Source organism: Notamacropus eugenii, chromosome 4 (genome assembly GCF_028372415.1).
Source record: "Notamacropus eugenii isolate mMacEug1 chromosome 4, mMacEug1.pri_v2, whole genome shotgun sequence".
Taxonomy (NCBI): domain Eukaryota; kingdom Metazoa; phylum Chordata; class Mammalia; order Diprotodontia; family Macropodidae; genus Notamacropus; species Notamacropus eugenii.
The window spans coordinates 120,196,641-120,214,928 of NC_092875.1; the positions used below are offsets into that span (position 1 = coordinate 120,196,641).

The 18,288-nt window shown below is 38.6% G+C and overlaps 1 protein-coding gene across 1 annotated transcript in view; it reads right to left on the reverse strand.

Moving 5' to 3' along the window:
• FER1L6 (fer-1 like family member 6) overlaps positions 1 to 18,288 on the reverse strand; it is a 222,837-nt gene that overhangs the window by 92,344 nt on the left and 112,205 nt on the right. Inside the window, exon 22 of the mRNA XM_072606566.1 lies at positions 11,604 to 11,753. Within this exon, the coding sequence (XP_072462667.1) occupies positions 11,604 to 11,753 (150 nt within the window). The remainder of the gene's footprint in view (positions 1 to 11,603; positions 11,754 to 18,288) is intronic.

The window sequence follows — 18,288 nt, forward strand, 5'->3', positions numbered from 1 at the left end:
AATTCTGGTCCTTATCCCTTCTCACTAGGACCTTTTGCAATAGCTCCCTAATTCATCTTGGCATTTCTAGTGTCTAATATCTGATCTCACTTTACTTTTCAAAATATAGGATATCTCAAAAGTCTTAATGCAGTTTTAAAACTATTAAAACTTTAAAGTGCATTATGACTTTTGGGATACCCTGTATTTTTCTCAAAGTATGAGTTCAACAAAACAGCACATAAACAAACAAAACCCAAAAGCTTAAATGGATCCCTGTTACTTCCAGGACAAATTGCAAATGCCTTAGCCTGAAATTTATGGCTCCCCACCATTTGGGTCCCATGTGCCTTTCCAGACTTATTTTAAACTATTGCGCATTCACACAGTCTTGGTTCCAGGCAAACTGTCATATAATTTGTTTCTTTACTTAAGCATTGCACAGTAAGTCAATCAACAAACGTTTATTAAGTCCTATGTGTCAGGCACTGAAGATATAAATAAATATAGAGTCCTCAGGGTGCTTCCATTCTATACATAAACAAGAGCTAAAAAGTGGGAGGGAGTCAAGGTGAAGGTGATGAAGTCTGAAAGATGAAGGATAAAATGGGCTGGATCATTCCTCAAAATAGAGCTTCTGGGAGGAACTCACCAATGGGAAAATGGCAGGCATCTAATGTCTGCAATTCACTTTTTCCTCCTCTCTGCCTCTTGGAACAGTGAGCTTTCTTCTCTGTGTAGCTAAGACTCTCCTTCCTACTCAAAGCCTTTCCTGATCCTCCCCATTGCTCGTGCCCTCTCTCCTCAAATTGCCTTGTATTCATTTGCATCAGTGCATGCCTCTGTTTTCTCATCTATAAATGGGAAGCATGGCACTTATCGTTTCTACCTCACTGGTTTACTGAGATAAATGAGATAATGAGGGCAAAGTGCTCTATAAGTTTTAAAGCACTAGATAAACACTAGCTGGGTAGCTAGGTGGCACAGTGGGTACAGTGCCAGGCCTAGAGTCAAGAAGATTCATTTCTGTGAGTTGAAATCCGGCCTCAGATCCTTACTAGCTGTGTGACCCTGGGCAAGTCACTTCACCCAGTTTGCCCCAGTTTTCTCATCTGTAAAATGAGCTGGAGAAGGAAATGGCAAACTACCAGTATCTCTGCCAAGAAAATCTCAGATGGGGTCATAAAGAGTCAGATACGACCGAACAATAACAAACATCAGCTATAGTCATGACGATGACTATGGGATTTTCTTCACTAGAACATAAACTCCGTGTGTGTGTGTGTGTGTGTGTGTGTGTGTGTGTGTGTGTGTGGCCCTGGAGCCAAGCATATTGCCTTTGACTTAATATATGTTTTTTGCGTTGTACTAGAATTGAACCAAGTGAACAATTGAGAAAACAGGTTGAGTTATTTACCCCCGTTTGGAAAGTGAAGAATGGTAGAGCCAGAAGTAGCCCCCGTGGAGGACACTTGTCTCTAAATGTCACTCTCTTTTCACTGCAGGAGGGAGGACCCCACTTTGCTCAAGCTGTCCTCACACTCTCCCCAAAAAAGAAATGACCTTTACTGTTTCTGACCTCACACACCATTCTGTAAATCTATCTGATATGCTTGCCATAGTTTAATCTGTATTTTAGTTTTTCCAATCAATTAATATTTATTAAGCATCTGCTATGTGTCAAGCACTATACTATGTTCTGGGGACACAGAAAGAGGCCCTGAAGGAGTTTACAATCTAATGGGGAAAACAACATGGATACAAATATGCACAAAACAAGCTACATATAGGACAAATAGAAAATATTTAACAGAGGGAAGGCACTAGAACTAAGAGGGGTTGAGGGAGGCTTCTAGTAAAAAAGGACTTCTAGCAGGACTTAAGGGAAGCTAGGGAGGTCAGTAGGTAGAGCAAAGATTGAGAGTATTCCAGGCATGGGGGTCAGCTAGAAAAAATACCCATAGCCAAGAGATGGAGTGTTTTGTTAATGGAATAGCCAGGGAGCCAGTGTCACCAGATCAGAGTATGTGGTGGGGAGTAAGGTATAAGAAAACTGGAAAAGTAGAAGGGAGCTAGGTTCTAAAAGGTTTTGGAGGCCAAACAGCATTTTGTGTTTGATGATGAAGGCAACAGGGAGCCACTGGAGTTTGTTGAGTAGGGGAATGACATGTTCATACCTGAGCTTTAAGAAAATCACGTTAGTGGCTGAACAGAGAATAAATGATTGTGGGAAGAGATTTGAGGCAGGTAGACCCATCAGCAGGGTATTTCAATAATATAGGTGTGAGGTAACGGGAGCCTGCACTAGAGTGGTAGCAATGCGGCAGTTGAGAATTGTTACAAAGGTAAAATCAACAGGCCTTGGCAGCAGCTTGGATATAAGGGTAAGGTACAGAAGATTCCAAGATGATTGCTAAATCGTGAGCCTGAGGGACTGGGAGGATGGTGTTGCCCTCAAGATAATGAGTTCTGTTCTGGACAAGTTGAGTTCAAGATGTACACTGGAAATCTAGTTCAAAAGGTCTGAAAAGCAGTTGGAGATGCATATGGGAGGTCGGCATAATAGGTAGATTTGAGAATCATTAGCACAGAGATAGTAATTAAATTGATTGAGTAATTAAATTGATGAGCTCACTAAGAAGTATAGAGAGAGGAAAGGAGGGAAGAGGGTCCATGACAGAATCCAGAGGGACACCTACAGTAAGAAAAGGTATAATCTGGAAGAGAATCCAGTTAAGGAGACAGAGAAGTGGTCAAATAGTTGGGGGAAAACCAGCAGAAAGTGGGGTTCTAAAACCCTAGAAAGAAGAAAGTATCAAAGAGGAGAGAGAAATCACGTGCCAAAAGCTACAGACAGCTCCAGGAGAATGAGAATAAAGAAAAGACTAAGTTCATTGGCAACTAAGATCATTAGTAACTTTGGAGAGAACAGCTGTGGTAGAATGACAATGTTGGAAACTGCATTGCAAGGAATTAAGAGAGTGAGACGGGAGAAAGTGAGGGCACCTATTTCCAAGAGTTCACCTTCAAAAGGCAGAAGAGATATGGGAGGATAGTTAGCTGTGATGGAAGGATAAGTGAGAATTTTTTCAGGATAAGGTGGCATGGCTATGTCTGTAGGCAGTTGGGAATGAGGCAATAGAGAGGGAGAAATTGAATGAAAATGACTGTGAGAATAACAAAGGGGACAATCTGTTAAAGCCATTAGACTGTGAGTACTTGAAGAGCATTTTTTGTTTTGCTTTCATTTATATCCCAGTGATTAGCATAGTACTTGGCACACACTAGGTGCTAAAAAATTTTTATTGACTTGGATTGAAATGGAGCCGTTACAGTATGGTGGAAAGAGCACTGGATTTAGAGTCAGATGACCAGAGTTGAAACAGCAGTTCTGATGCTTACTACCTGTCTGACCTTGAGAAAGTCACCTAACTTCTGTGAGCCTTAGTTCTTCATCTATAAAATGAGGGGGTTGGATTTGATAACCTTTATGGATCCTTCCATTTCTAACTCTATGATTTTCTTACCTCCCCTATTAGAATAAAAAACTTCTCAAAGGCAAAGACTGTCTCATTCACTTTTGCATGTGTGACAGGGCTCTGCAAATTTTAGTCACTTAATAAGTGTCTTAGATTTGAAAGTGACATAGAGCCTCATCTTAGATGATGGTCCATGTTTTGTTTCAAGGAGAAGAGAGGAAAAATTTCCCTATATCTTTGGATCAGTGTTTAAGACATGGGGCAGTTAAGTGACCCAGTGGATTGAGTGACAAGCCTAGAGTCAGGAAGACCTAAGTTCACATCCAGCCTCAGAACCTAGCTGGGTGACCTTGGGCAAGTTACTTAACCCTGTTTGACTCAGTTTCCTCATCTGTGAAATAAGCTGGAGAAGGAAATGACAAACCATTCCAGTATCTCTGCCAGGAAAACTCCAAATGAGGTTGCAAAGAGTAGGACACAACTGAAATGACTAAACAACAATAACATTATCTTTAAGAAAGTTATGGTAGCAAGATGAATCTTGCTATTTAGCCTATAAAAAGCAATACAAGTATTTGAATTATACCCTTAGACTTTAGAACACCCACAAATGAAAACAAAAGAAAATAGCTGTCATGAAAGATATATTTTTAATGAAAGGTACCACTTGAATGAAGTTAATTTTCAAGAGTACTGATGGAATAATGGGTTGAATTCAAATACATCATAGTTAGACTGTTTTAGAAACAGAAACGACACCATAACCAAAATTGAATTTCTTAGTGTTTTAAGGAAAGTAGTGTTTGAAGGGAAATGTTATTACTTAATATTTTCATAAAATGACAAGCCTGCCTAGTTTTTTAGATAGTCGCTTTACTTGGGGGAAATTCTTTCATCTTGTTTTCCCCCTTATAATTTTTTGACTTCTTGTTATTCAGTTGTATCTGACTGTTCATGACCCCATTTGGGGTTTTCTTGGCAAAGATATCGGAGTGGTTGGCCATTTCCTCTTCCAGCTCATTTTACAAATGAGGAAACTGAGGCAAACAGGGTTAAGTGATTTGCCCAGAGTTACACAGCTTTGAGGTATTTGAGGCCAGATTTGAACTCAGGTCTTCCTGATTCCAGGTCCAACATATTATCCATTGCACCACCTAGTTGCCCAAAGACCAGTAGGGCCAAGTGTAAAGAAATGCATCATGAAGTAGTGATGGATTATTTTGTCCACAACAACTCAGGAAAACTGAATGGAGATGCTGGGACCTATGCTGGTGGAGGTAGAGGGTGGGGGCATGGTATCTACTCTGTCAAAACCATTGATCCTTGAAGCATTATAATATAGCCAGCAAAAGTTAAGGGGGTGAGGTAATAAGGCTACAAAATCATGAAAGGTAATGGTAAGTAAGCATAAGTTTTTTCACTAAACCTCAGCATACTAGACCAAGCTTAAAGGGGGCTGAAAGGGGGTCATTATTGCTTTACATGACAGAGGCATGGGTTTTTGCTTCATCAGGAGTGCCTGAGTTAGCAGAAAGCAGGTGAACCTGCTTGGGACCAGATACAGTGCCTGTGGCAATCTGGTACACACTTCTGGAGTAAAAAGACTTAGGGTTCTGGGAAATGTCTTGAGCTAAGATTAAGTATTCATTCAACCTTCCTAGTGACTAGGCAGTCAGGAAGACTTGAGTTCAAATGTGGCATCAGACGCTTACTCACTAAGTAACCCTGGGCAAGTCATTTAACCTATGTCTACCTCGTTTACTCATCTATAAAATGGGAATAATAACAGCCCGTAGCTCCCAGGATTGTTATGAGAGTAAAATGTGATATTTGTAAAATGCTTTGCAAACCTTAAAGGTACTTTAAAAATAGATGCTATTGGAGAGGTTGGGGGAGTTGAAGGAAGAAATTGATAGCAAAACTATACTAGTGGGGGACCTCAACCTCCCCCTCTCTGAACTCGATAAATCCAACCTCAAAATAAACAAGAAAGAGGTTAAGGAGGTAAATAAAACTCTGGATAAGGTAGATATGATAGATCTTTGGAGAAAATTAAATGGGAATAGAAAGGAATATACTTTTTTCTCAGCGGTACATGGAACATTTACAAAAATTGACCATGTACTAGGACATAAAAATCTCACAATCCAGTGCAGAAAGGTAGAGATAATCAATGCATCCTTTTCAGATCATAATGCATTAAAAATTACATGTAATAAAAGGCCATGGAAAGAGAAACCAAAAATCAATTGGAAACTAAATAATCTAATTCTAAAGAAGGGTTGGGTTAAAGAAGAAATCATAGAAACAATCAACAATTTCATTCGAGAGAATGACAATAGTGAGACAACATACCAAAACTTATGGGATACTGCAAAAGCAGTTATTAGGGGAAGTTTTATATCTCTGAATGCTTACATAAATAAAATAGAGAAAGAGGAGATCAATGACTTAGGCTTGCAGTTGAAAAAGCTAGAAAAAGAACAAATTGAAAATCCCCAAGTAAATACCAAATTAGAAATACTGAAAACCAAAGGAGAGATTAATAAAATTGAAATTAAGAAAACTATTGAATTAATAAATAAAACCAATAGTTGGTTTTATGAAAAAACTAATAAAATTGATAAACCTTTGGTCAATCTGATTAAAAAAAAGAAAGAAGAAAACCAAATTACTAATATTAAAAATGAAAGGGGTGAACTCACCTCCAATGAGGAGGAAATTAAAACAATAATTAGAAACTACTTTGCCCAACTTTATGCCCACAAATTCGATAATCTAAATGAGATGGATGAATATTTTAAAAAATACAAATTGCCCAGATTAACAGAAGAGGAAGTTGAATACTTAAACAACCCCATCTCAGAAAAAGAAATTGAACAAGCCATCAATGAACTCCCTAGGAAAAAATCTCCAGGGCCAGATGGATTCACAAGTGAATTCTATCAAACATTTACAGAACAGTTAATTCCAATACTACATACACTATTCTTGAAAATTGGGGAAGAAGGAGTCCTCCCAAATTCTTTCTATGATACAAATATGGTTTTGATACCCAAACCAGGAAGAGACAAAACAGAGAAAGAAAATTATAGACCAATTTCCCTAATGAATATAGATGCAAAAATTTTAAATAAGATTCTAGCAAAACGAATACAGCATCTTATCACGAGATTAATACATTATGATCAGGTAGGATTCATACCAGGACTACAGGGCTGGTTCAATATTAGGAAAACTATTAGCATTATAGATCACATCAACAACAAAGCTAACAAAAACCACATGATTATCTCAATAGATGCAGAAAAAGCTTTTGACAACATACAACATCCATTCCTACTAAAAACATTGGAGAATGTAGGAATAAAGGGAACTTTCCATAAAATAATAAGCAGTATCTATCTAAAACCTTCAGCAAGCATTATATGCATGGGGATAAGCTAGATGCATTCCCAATAAGATCAGGGGTGAAACAAGGTTGTCCATTATCACCACTATTATTTAATATGGTACTAGAAATGTTAGCTGTAGCAATTAGACAAGATAAAGATATCCAAGGAATTAAAATAGCCAAAGAAGAAACTAAGTTATCACTCTTTGCAGATGATATGATGATTTACCTAGAGAATCCCAGAGATTCAAGTAAAAAATTACTAGAATTAATAAACAACTTTGGCAAAGTTGCAGGGTACAAAATAAACCCACACAAATCTTCTGCATTCCTATATATTAGCAACAAAGTCCAACAGCAAGAGATAGAAAGAGAAATCCCATTTAAAGTTAGGGTAGACAGTATAAAATACTTAGGAGTCTACCTGCCAAAACAAACCCAGGGATTATATGAACACAATTACAAGACACTTTTTGCACAAATAAAGTCAGATTTAAGTAAATGGAAAAACATTAGTTGCTCATGGGTAGGCTGGGCTAATATAATAAAAATGACAATTCTACCCAAATTAATATACCTATTTAGTGCCATACCAATTAAACTATCAGACAATTACTTTCTAGAGCTGGACAAAATAATATCAAAATTCATTCGGAAAAACAAAAGGTCCAGAATATCAAAGGGACTAATGAAAAGAAATGCTTGGGAAGGTGGCCTAGCGCTACCAGACCTCAAACTGCACTATAAAGCAGCAATTATCAAAACCACTTGGTATTGGCTAAGAAACAGAGAGGTAGACAAGTGGAATAGACTTGGCACTCAAGATGCAGTAGGCAAGGAATATAGCAACCTTCTGTTTGATAAACCCAAGGACCTCAGCTTCTGGGATAAGAACTCATTGTTTGACAAAAATTGCTGGGAAAACTGGATAACAGTGTGGCGGAAATTAGGCATAGACCCATACCTGACACCGTACACAAGAATAAAGTCCAAATGGGTACATGATTTAGGTATAAAGATTGATACCATGAATAAACTGGAGAAGCAAGGAATAGTGTATTTATCAGATCTATGGAGAAGGGAAGAATTCTTTACTAAAGGAGAGATAGAATGCATTATGAAATGCAAAATGGATAACTTTGATTACATTAAACTGAGAAGTTTTTGCACAACCAAACCCAATGCAACCAAAATCCGGAGGAATGTAGTAAATTGGGAAAGAATTTTTACAGCTAAGCTCGGGGATAAAGGCCTCATTTCTAGAATATATAGAGAACTGATCCAAATGTATAATCATACAAGTCATTCCCCAATTGATAAATGGTCAAAGGATATGAACAGGCAATTTTCAGAGGAAGAAATTAAAGCTATCTATAATCATATGAAAAAATGCTCTAAATCACTATTGATTAGAGAGATGCAAATCAAAACAACTCTGAGGTACCACATCACACCTATAAGATTGGCAAACATGACAGAACAGGAAAATGATAAATGCTGGAGAGGATGTGGGAGAGTTGGAACACTAATTCATTGTTGGTGGAGCTGCGAGCGCATCCAACCATTCTGGAGAGCAATTTGGAACTATGCCCAAAGGGCTACAAAAATGTGCATACCCTTTGACCCAGCAATATTGCTACTAGGACTGTATCCCCAAGAGATCATAAAAATGGGAAAGGGTCCCACATGTACAAAAATATTTATAGCAGCACTCTATGTAGTTGCCAAAAACTGGAAGTCAAGGGGATGTCCATCAATTGGGGAATGGCTGAATAAATTATGGTATATGAATGTAATGGAGTACTATTGTGCCATAAGAAATGATGAACAAGAAGACTTCAGAGAGGCCTGGAAGGACTTATATGACCTGATGCTGAGTGAAAGGAGCAGAACCAGGAGAACTTTATGCACAGCAACAACCACAGTGTGTGAGAGTTTTTTTTGGTAGACTTAGATTTTTGTAATAACACAAGAACTTCTTACCAAAAAAAAAAAAAAAATCCCAATGGAGGATCTCAAGGCAAAATGCCTGCCACACTCAGAGAGAGAAATATGGAAGTCACTCACATATTGTAGCAGATCATGTTTGTGTATGTGTATGTGTTTGTGTATCATGTTCTGATTTGTTATACGATTTCTTTCATTTATCTTAGTCTGACTACATAGCATGACTATAGTGAAAATATACTCAATAAGAAAGTATATGTAGAATCTATACAGAATTGTATGCAGTCGTGGGGAGGGAGGGGGGAGTGAGGGGTAGGTGGGGGGGATAAAATCACAATTGTATGGCAGTGATTGTTAAACATTACAAAATTAAAAAAAAATGAAAAGAAGAAAAAAAAATAGATGCTATTATTGTTATTATTTGAAACTCTCATCTTTACTATATTCTCATGGATTCGCTTCACCTAGTAATTGATTCACTCATTCACTGGATGAATTAGATCTCAGTCCTGAAGTTAGTTTGGGTTTTGGACTCTCCAACTGATTTTGAGGGATAAATCTTCTGTTCCTGCATGGACCACCCTAACCCCTCTTCCTTACCAGGGAATCTTCCCTAAATACTGGCATATGTTAGTTTTACCTTTACTCGTATAAATATGTTCAATCAAGCCAAAATAAAGGAAGAGAACTCCACAATGGGCCACTAAAGGATGTCAGAGGTCTTTGGAAAGTAAGTCCCTAACCTTGTGATGTTAATAACATGGATAACAACCATGCTCACTGATGCCTCTGGAAAGGACAGAATCCTTGAAAAGATAGAACATGTTGTAGCTATTTTCACATTCATAAACTATTACCCAAAAAATGGTTTGCAATTTGAAGTGACATGGATAGAGCACCATACCTGGAGTCAGGAAGACCTGAGTTCATACTCTGGCCTCAGACACTTACTAGCTGTGTGACCCTGGGCAAATCACTTACCTCTGTCAGTCTCAATTTCCTCAACTATGAAATAAGGATTCTAATAGCCCCTACATCCCATGGCTGTTATAAGAATCAAATGAAATAATATTTGTAAAGCTCTTAACACGGTGCCTGGCACAGGCTGTTATTCAGTCATTCAGTTGTGTGTAACTTGTATCTGACTCTTCATGACCCCATTGGAGTCCACAACTCATGGACACCAGGCCCTTCTATCCTCCACTATCTCTCAAAGTCTGTCCAAGCTCATGTTTGTTGTTTCCATGACACTATCTATCCACCTCATCTTGTGATGTCCTCTTTTCCTTTTGCCTTCAACCTTTCCTGCCTCTGATCATTACTAGCTGTTGTTGTGTTTTTTTGCTTGTCCTTCATTCTCAAAGAGGATCAATGAATCACAAGGATGATCTGTGAGACCCCGAGCAAGTCACAACTTTTGTCTACCTTAGCTTCCCCAGCTATGAAATAGCACTAACCTCCCAGAATTGTCATAAGGATAAATGAAATTATGCATGTGTGTATGTGTGTAAAGTTTGGATTTAATCAAAGGGCCACACTTGAGCGCCACATGCGGCCTCAAGGCCTCATGTCCCCACTCCCGCTTGGGACCAAACCCATATTTTCAACATAAACTGGAGTTGCTATATAATTGCAAACTTTGGATCCTCACTTTCTCCAAGGGATCCAGGTCATGGATGTCCCAAATAGCAATGGAGAAACTCATGGTGGGCATCAGCCAGTGACAGCCTCTACCTCCCACAATGACTTATTCAGAAAAAGAAGTGTAGGAGATGACACTGAGGAAGTGTATTGTTAGAAAAGGGTATGGACCAGTCTTACAGTGATACTGAGGGCTATCATACAGACAGCTTGAGTGTTAGTCTGCTACCCAGAGAATATGAAAATATCTAGAGGAAGGCTCCTTGCCTTTCAGACGGCTCCTCTGGCGAATCCATGGAAAAACATGGATAAGAATCACACAAGAAAAGGCATGACTGACCGATGGAGAGCACCAATGGAGAGAATGCCTATCACAATGAGGTCCTGGCTCCACTGAAGCACTGGAGGTAATTGTCAACATCTGACAAGTATTGTAAATCATAGAGAGCATGCCATAGTGGGTAGAGAGCCAGTCTCTGAGCCAAGAAGGCTTGCATTTAGGTCCTGTCCCTGACATATCGTGGCTCATGAACTTTGGGCAAGTCATTTAACCTCCAAACTGGTATAAGAAACCGGTAGTTCTGTATACCAATGAAATTAGAGGTCTGCTCTCTGTTTTAATTTTTTGTGGAATGGAGTGATTTTATTATCATATATTAATAACTCTCAGGAAAGCTCTTTTTAGTCATTAATGCACTAAATAAATGTGTACATGTTGTAAATTTATGTTAAAAATTAATAATATATGCATTAAAATATTATACATAATATATTACAGAATACAGTGTTTACAAAATGCTTCTCTGATGAAGTATATTATACTATGCATACATATTTACATAAAGATGAATGTTTATGTTACTATTCTCACAACAACTCTATGAGTTACGTAGTGAAAGTACTATTGTCCCCATTTTACAGATGAGGAAAATTAAGTTCAGAAAAGATACAGTGATTTGCACATCATCATATAGCCAGTAAATTTAGGAACCAGGATTTGAACTCAGATATCTGAACTCTATGTCTAATGTTCTTAGCATTGTAGTGGGTCACTGAGATAGTGTATCTGATGTTGTCTCCAGTGATCTGGGACATTCAGTGACCTGCTATACCCTAATATTTGGTGTTGTCCTAAGAGGAATTACCTGCATTTGACTACTTACTTGCAAAAGTTCGAACACGGCAAGGAGGTCCCCTCCATCAAGATGGCCACAAAAAACTGGGTGATAGGAAAGTTTGGGGGGTTCATACTCCTGGTCCACAAGCTTCACAACAGGAGCGGCCACAGTAGAGCCTAAATATTGTGGTTTCCCCTAGGGAAAACAAAACAATTATTTTCTTTGACATCAATGACATCTGCATGGTGATCTTTCTGTCCTTTTACATTCCTTCTATACTTGACCCTTAACCTAGAAAATAATCTTTAAGACCCATGGCATTTGCATTTCTATTGACTACATTTTCCAGGGCTCCCCCTCCACTTTCTGCCAGCTTTTCTTCCACTGTCTCTCTCCATGCTCCCTAGACTCAGGAAACAGGAATTTATTTAATGATTGCTCATAAACACAAGTATCCAAGGAAAACTCAAAGGACTTTCCCTAAGGAGGTCTGGGAACATTGTAAGCAAATTATACTAAGTACACACACACACACACACGCACACACACACGTGTGTATATGTATATGTGCCTACGTTTACTTTGTGCCAGAGAGCAGAGCAAGTAATAGTGGGTAAGAAATCAGCCTTGGAGTCCCAAGGAGATGGCAGGCACATCATTTAACCTCCCAGTCAGTGCCCAAGGTAACTTTCCAAAATGATAAATTTTAAAGCAATTGGCTATCTGCATTATTTAGACAGAATTTTTTCACCTGAAGTTCCCTATATGAATAAAACCCCTTTCCCTCTCCCCAAACACTCCCCCCACCAACCCCAACCACACAAGAGTTGGTATTAGGCAAGACACTGGGGATATAGAGACAAAAATTAAACAGTTCCTGTCCTAAAGGAGCTTATGCACTACCAGGGGATGGCAGTTAGATGTATGATCAGATTGTGGTCTCTGATTTAACGCCTGGGGTTGTGGTCACAAAGCATGAACAGTTCTCCTGGATGATGCCTACATAGGATTCTTCTTAGAAACAGACAGATACACACACAAATACACATACGTAGACACACAGAATCTGGATTTGGGGTCATGCTACAAATACAGAACCAAAGAGAAGTAAAACTGTGTGCTCCTACCAAAGTGGACTCAGACCCAATGAGACAGAATGAGGCCCTGGTGAGCCAGCTAACTCACACTAGGCAGGAGGGGCTGAACTCAGACCCACCATTGGCAATGAAAGATAGAATCGAGATTCTTTCCTCCAAAACACATCCCCATCGCAGTCCCATAGAGCCCTATCATTCTCACTTAGACATATTCAATCCTTAATTTTATAGAGGATAAACCTGAAAACTCTCCAGGGATTTAAGTGGAATTTAAATGGAAGGGATTGGAAATAGAGGGTGACACCTATGTTGTCTTGGTGAAAATGAATAGTGTTATGGGCAAATTATAAAAACAAACAACTATTATAGCTGATATTTAGATATAGCTAGTATTTATGTAGGGCTTTACAAATATTATCTCACTTTATCCTCACAACAATTTTACAGATGAAAAAATTGAGGCAGAGTAAGATTAAGTGACCTGCTACACTGAGTGTGACTAGTCTTTAAGTGACTAGTCACACTGAGACTAAGTTTGAACTAAGGACTTCTTGACTCCTAGTTGAGCTCTCTATCCACTTTACCACCTAGCTACCTCCAGATAATACTTTATAGTTTCTTCTAATAGTAAATTTAATGCTCTTTCTTCTATCACTATAAGACAAAGTGGATAGAGGGCTGGCCTTTCATTGACTTGGGGAACTCTCTGTGAGAATATTCCCTCCACTAACGTTGATCAGCACCTGCTCTGCAAATAATAGTCTTGCAGTTTCCTAGGACACTGAGAATGTAAATGACTTGCCCAGGAACACAAAGCCAACATATGCCAGAGGCAGGCCTTGAAGCCAGAATGATTTGGGTTCAAGTCTAACTTTTGATATTTACTGGGTGTGTAGTCCTGGATGAATCACTTAATATCTCAGTGCTAGAGGCAATTCTCTGACTTTAAGCTGTAGACAAGGAGGGAACCTGTACTTGTTGGGGAAATTTCCTCATCCAAGAGGAAATCATCCCTATATCAATGAAGTCCCAGGTCCATCGACTCTCTGAGTTGGAAGGCACCTCAGAGATTATCTAGTCCAACCTTTTTTTTTTAACAGGAACCCCCTCCAATAATGTCATTGGAGGTATTCAGGTGGAGTCTGGGTAACCACTGTAAGAGTGTTGTAGAGGGCATTCCTATCTATTTCCTGGTTGGATTCTTCCATTTATCCAACCTCTACTTAGAAACCTCCAGTGTGGTCTCCAATGACACTCACTTGACCCCCTGAGGTAGCCATTAAACTTTCAGATCTCTCTCATTTTTAGATGCTTTTCAATCAATCAAGTATATATTAAGCACTTATGTACTATGTGTCAGCACATATGTATATGTATGTATACATGCATACATATATGTATATATGTCTGTGTATATACATGTGTGTTTATATATACACACAGATATGTATATATACACATACATACACACACATAGTAGTTCAGTGAAAGGTAGTTTCTGAAAGAGAAAATCAATAAAAGGTTCATGCAGAAGATAGAACTTGAGTTTATTTTAAAGGAAAAGAGTACCTCTGAGGCAACCCCAAAGCAGGAGTATATTCTAGGCATGGAAGACGGACCATGCAAAGGTATGGAAATGGGAGATGCAAGAGAGCTTGTGAAGGTAGAAATGGCATTGACAACTGATTGTATATGTGACCTGAGGGATAATGAAGAGTCCAGGACAATCGAGGTTATAAACCTGAGAGACTAGAAGAATGGTGATATCTTTTCCTTCTAACTAACTAATCAACCAATTAATTAACAAGCATTTATCATGTAACTACTAATTTCCGACACTGAGGATACAAAAGCAAAGGAAAAGTCTCTATACTCAAGGCATTTGCATTCTACAAGGGGGATAGAAAATATATATAAATGAGTAAATATCAAATAAATACAAATCAGATTGCAAGGCATTACCATTGTACAGATGAATGTAAAAGAGAGATGTATGACTGGAAAAAAAAAAAAGCTGGGTCTCATTTGGGGAATGGCTGAACACTTTGTGGCATATGATTGTAATGGAATGAAAAATAAAAAATGAAGCACGGTATGATTTCAGAAAAACCTGGAAACACATGAACTGATACAGAATGAAATGAGCAGAACCAGGAGAACATTGAACACAGTAACAGCAATATTGTATGATCATAAACTGAATGACTTAGCTCTTCTCAGCAATGCAATGATCCAAGTCAATTGCAAAGAACTTATGATGGAAAATGCTATTCACATCCACAGAAAGCACTGAGGGAGTCTGACTATAGATCAAAGCATACTGTTTTTTACTTTCTTTATTTTTTCATGTTTTTTCTTTTGTTCTGTTTCTTCCTTCACAATACAAGTAATACGGAAACAAGCTCTCCATGATTGCACATGCATAACCCACATCAAACTGCTGACTGTATTCAGGAGGGGAGAGATGAAGAAAGGAGGGAGAAAATTTAGAACTCAAAATTTTATTTAAAAAATTATCAAAATCATCTTTACATATAATTGGGAAAAATAGAATATTAAAAAAGAAAAGAAGTGAGCTAGTTGTGATGACAGAGTAAGAGATGCACATATATTCCATTAGTATCTATATAATGTCAGTACATTTAAAAGAAGGCTTCCACTATGCTGAGTGAATCCCCTGTGGGAGACATGTATAAGAGTCACACAGCATGGGCTGCAATTTATTTCACTGGAGGATATATCAGTGATTGATGATATCAAAGAGCCACCACAGTATCAAGATATATTATAATAGAAGTCACTATCTAGTAGCTGGGGAGCCAGCTTTGGATCTATGGGGAAAGAAGGAAATTGGATGTAAGATCTGAAAAGTGAGATAGACTGTCTCAAGGGACCGGCATATAATCAGAGAAAGGCTCATCACCAGAACAATTTCTTCCTGGTTTCCATGTTCTGTTTGTATCCAGTCAGAGAGCTAAAAAAAAAATACATGAATCCTAACATAGGGGAGCTTCTGAGAATTCTCAGCTAAAAAACGAGGAGGGTTTAGTGGAGTGCCTGCTTAATCTGAGTCCATACAACGTGATATGGCATCCAACAAGCTAACATGGCCTCTTCTCTTCTCTCCACTCACATGGTCACCATCTTAGCTCAGGTACTTATTCCCTCTCACCTCCACTTTTGCAATAACTTCCTAATTGGACCCTTTCTTCCATGCTTTCCCCTTGCCAATTTATCTGCTACACGGCTGTCAAAGTAATGTACTAAGCATGAATGTAACTATGCGCTTCCCACAATTAAAAAAGCTCCAGCAGCTCCCTGCTGCCTTTAAGATAAAATATAATCTTCCTCTATTTGTCATTCAAATGCCTTTCTAATGTGACCCCAGCCTACCTTTCCAGTTTTACTACTCATTAGATCTCTTCATTCGTTCTATCTTCCAGCCAACCTGTTCTGCATACAAACCATTCCATTAGATTCTGAATTCCATAAGGCCCTCTTTTCTGTCCCCCAAGCTTAGCATAATGTCTGGCACATAGTAGGTGCTTAATAAATGTTTATTCACAGCATCCCATCTCCTTTCTCAGTATGTCCCCCATGTCTGCTTGTAATGCATTCCTTCCTCACCCCCTTCACTTAGAATCCCTATTTTTCTTCAAAGCTCATCTATTTCCCTGAAGCTGCCAGTGCTTTCCCACAAAATTACCTTGGATTTAGTTTGCGTCTACCTTGGATATTCTTGCTTTGCAGATGCTTACATCACGTATTGTCTCCTTCCTTGAAGGAGGAGACTGTTTCCTTTTTGCTTCTGTGTCCCCTAGATCAGTGTCTGGCACAAAATAGGTATTTTATAAATGCTTATTGATTGATTTAAGTGTGTGAGTGAATGTGTGATTGAAATCTTTAACAATCTACACTGCAAGTATTTGTGCCTATGAGAAACACCAGAAATGAGTTGTAATCATCCATTTTGTAAAATCTGGGTAGGTTCTTTGTCACATCTTAAATACATGTGTAATCCAAAGCCCAGAGCAACATGCTCAAGTAGGCAGAATTTAATCACAGGGGTAGCTCCAAAACCAGCTCTTTGGATTTTTTTTTGGTTCTCTAATCAGAGTCAAGGCTAAAACCTCAGTTCCTAGAAGTCAGGGGTCCAGGAACTCTACTTACAAATTTAGTGTGTAAGAGTATGTACACCTGCAATGTTTTCTTCATGATGAGTGGCTTCTGGAGGGGTGCTATTTGTGTACCCAGGGTTTTTACAGCTGTATGCCATGGGATCACAGTCACACACCTGCTCTTACCTCCGCTGCTCCCTTCTCCATTCATCTTTCTTAGGATTTCACCAAAAGACAGCAAAAAAGATGTTTCTGAAAATGGTTCCAATTTTTACATGCTCAGCACATAGGTTTATGCTACAACAGCTAAGTCAATTAATTTATCATCAGTGCCCAGCAAATGCTCTTAATGTCTCAATAAAATTATCAACGGACATGGCTCACATATTCCTTAGAGGAATGTAGTCAAAGTTCCAAATAAAAATTCATCTCACTATGAGCTCCTTAAGTTGATCAGATAACTCCCTGCATTAATCCACTAGAGTGCATTGCGAAGACTATTATTACATTCAGATCAACAAATAGTTATTTAAATACATTTCAACAGAGAGTGTCCAACTACCATTACTTAGATCTTCTTTCTCTGTCAATGAGTGATATTTCCTTTGACAACTCCTGTAAATCCACAAAATCATCCCTCTTTAGAGGAACAAGCACTCAGGAATAGTGGGGACAGACATGCTCCCAAAGATACTGGGGTTGTAACTAAGGAGAGTCCCCTTTCCTGCAGCTAGTCACTTTCACTAGAGGAAAATGGAAAGACATCTGGAATTGAAAATGGCAGTGAAGAAAAAACTAGAGAACATAAAAGATGGTGTCATGTGCCATCTTGGTATCCTAGGGGAAATGCCACTCTAAGGCCCTGCTGTCCTGATTTGTAACCTCTCCTAGGCCACTATTTTAGCAAAGCCCCATCATGCTTCACTTCATGCACTGCCTGGCTACCAGGTGTCTCTCCCTCTTCTCCCCACTCCAATCCAAATTCTAGAACCATGATCATTATTACTAGATGGAATTATATCAATATGTCAATCTACTCCTCTATAGACCCATACTATCCCTATTTCTTCCCAGACCAAAGTACCTTCCTTGGTCACTACTCCTCTGTATGCATTGTTTCCCATATTTGAATAAAAGTTTCCGGAGGACAAAGGATTGTCTTTGCTCATGTATTAGTATCTCTAACACTTAACATAGTGCTTAACACATAGTAATCACTTAGTAAATATTTTTAATTTATTCATTCATCCATTTATCTTCAAAGTATCCATCTCCCTTCTCTTTGAGAAGAGATTCATATCACAGTCAGTCAGCAATCATTTATTAAGCACCTACTAGGTACTAGCAACTGGATGGTGTAATGGACAGAGTTCTGGGTCTGAAGTCAGGAAGACTCATCTTCCTGAGTTCAAGTCTAGCCTCAGACTCTTACTAGCTTTGTGACCCTGGGCAAGTCACTTAACCCTATTTGCCTCAGTTTCCTCATCTGTAAAATGAGCTGGAGAAAGAAACAGC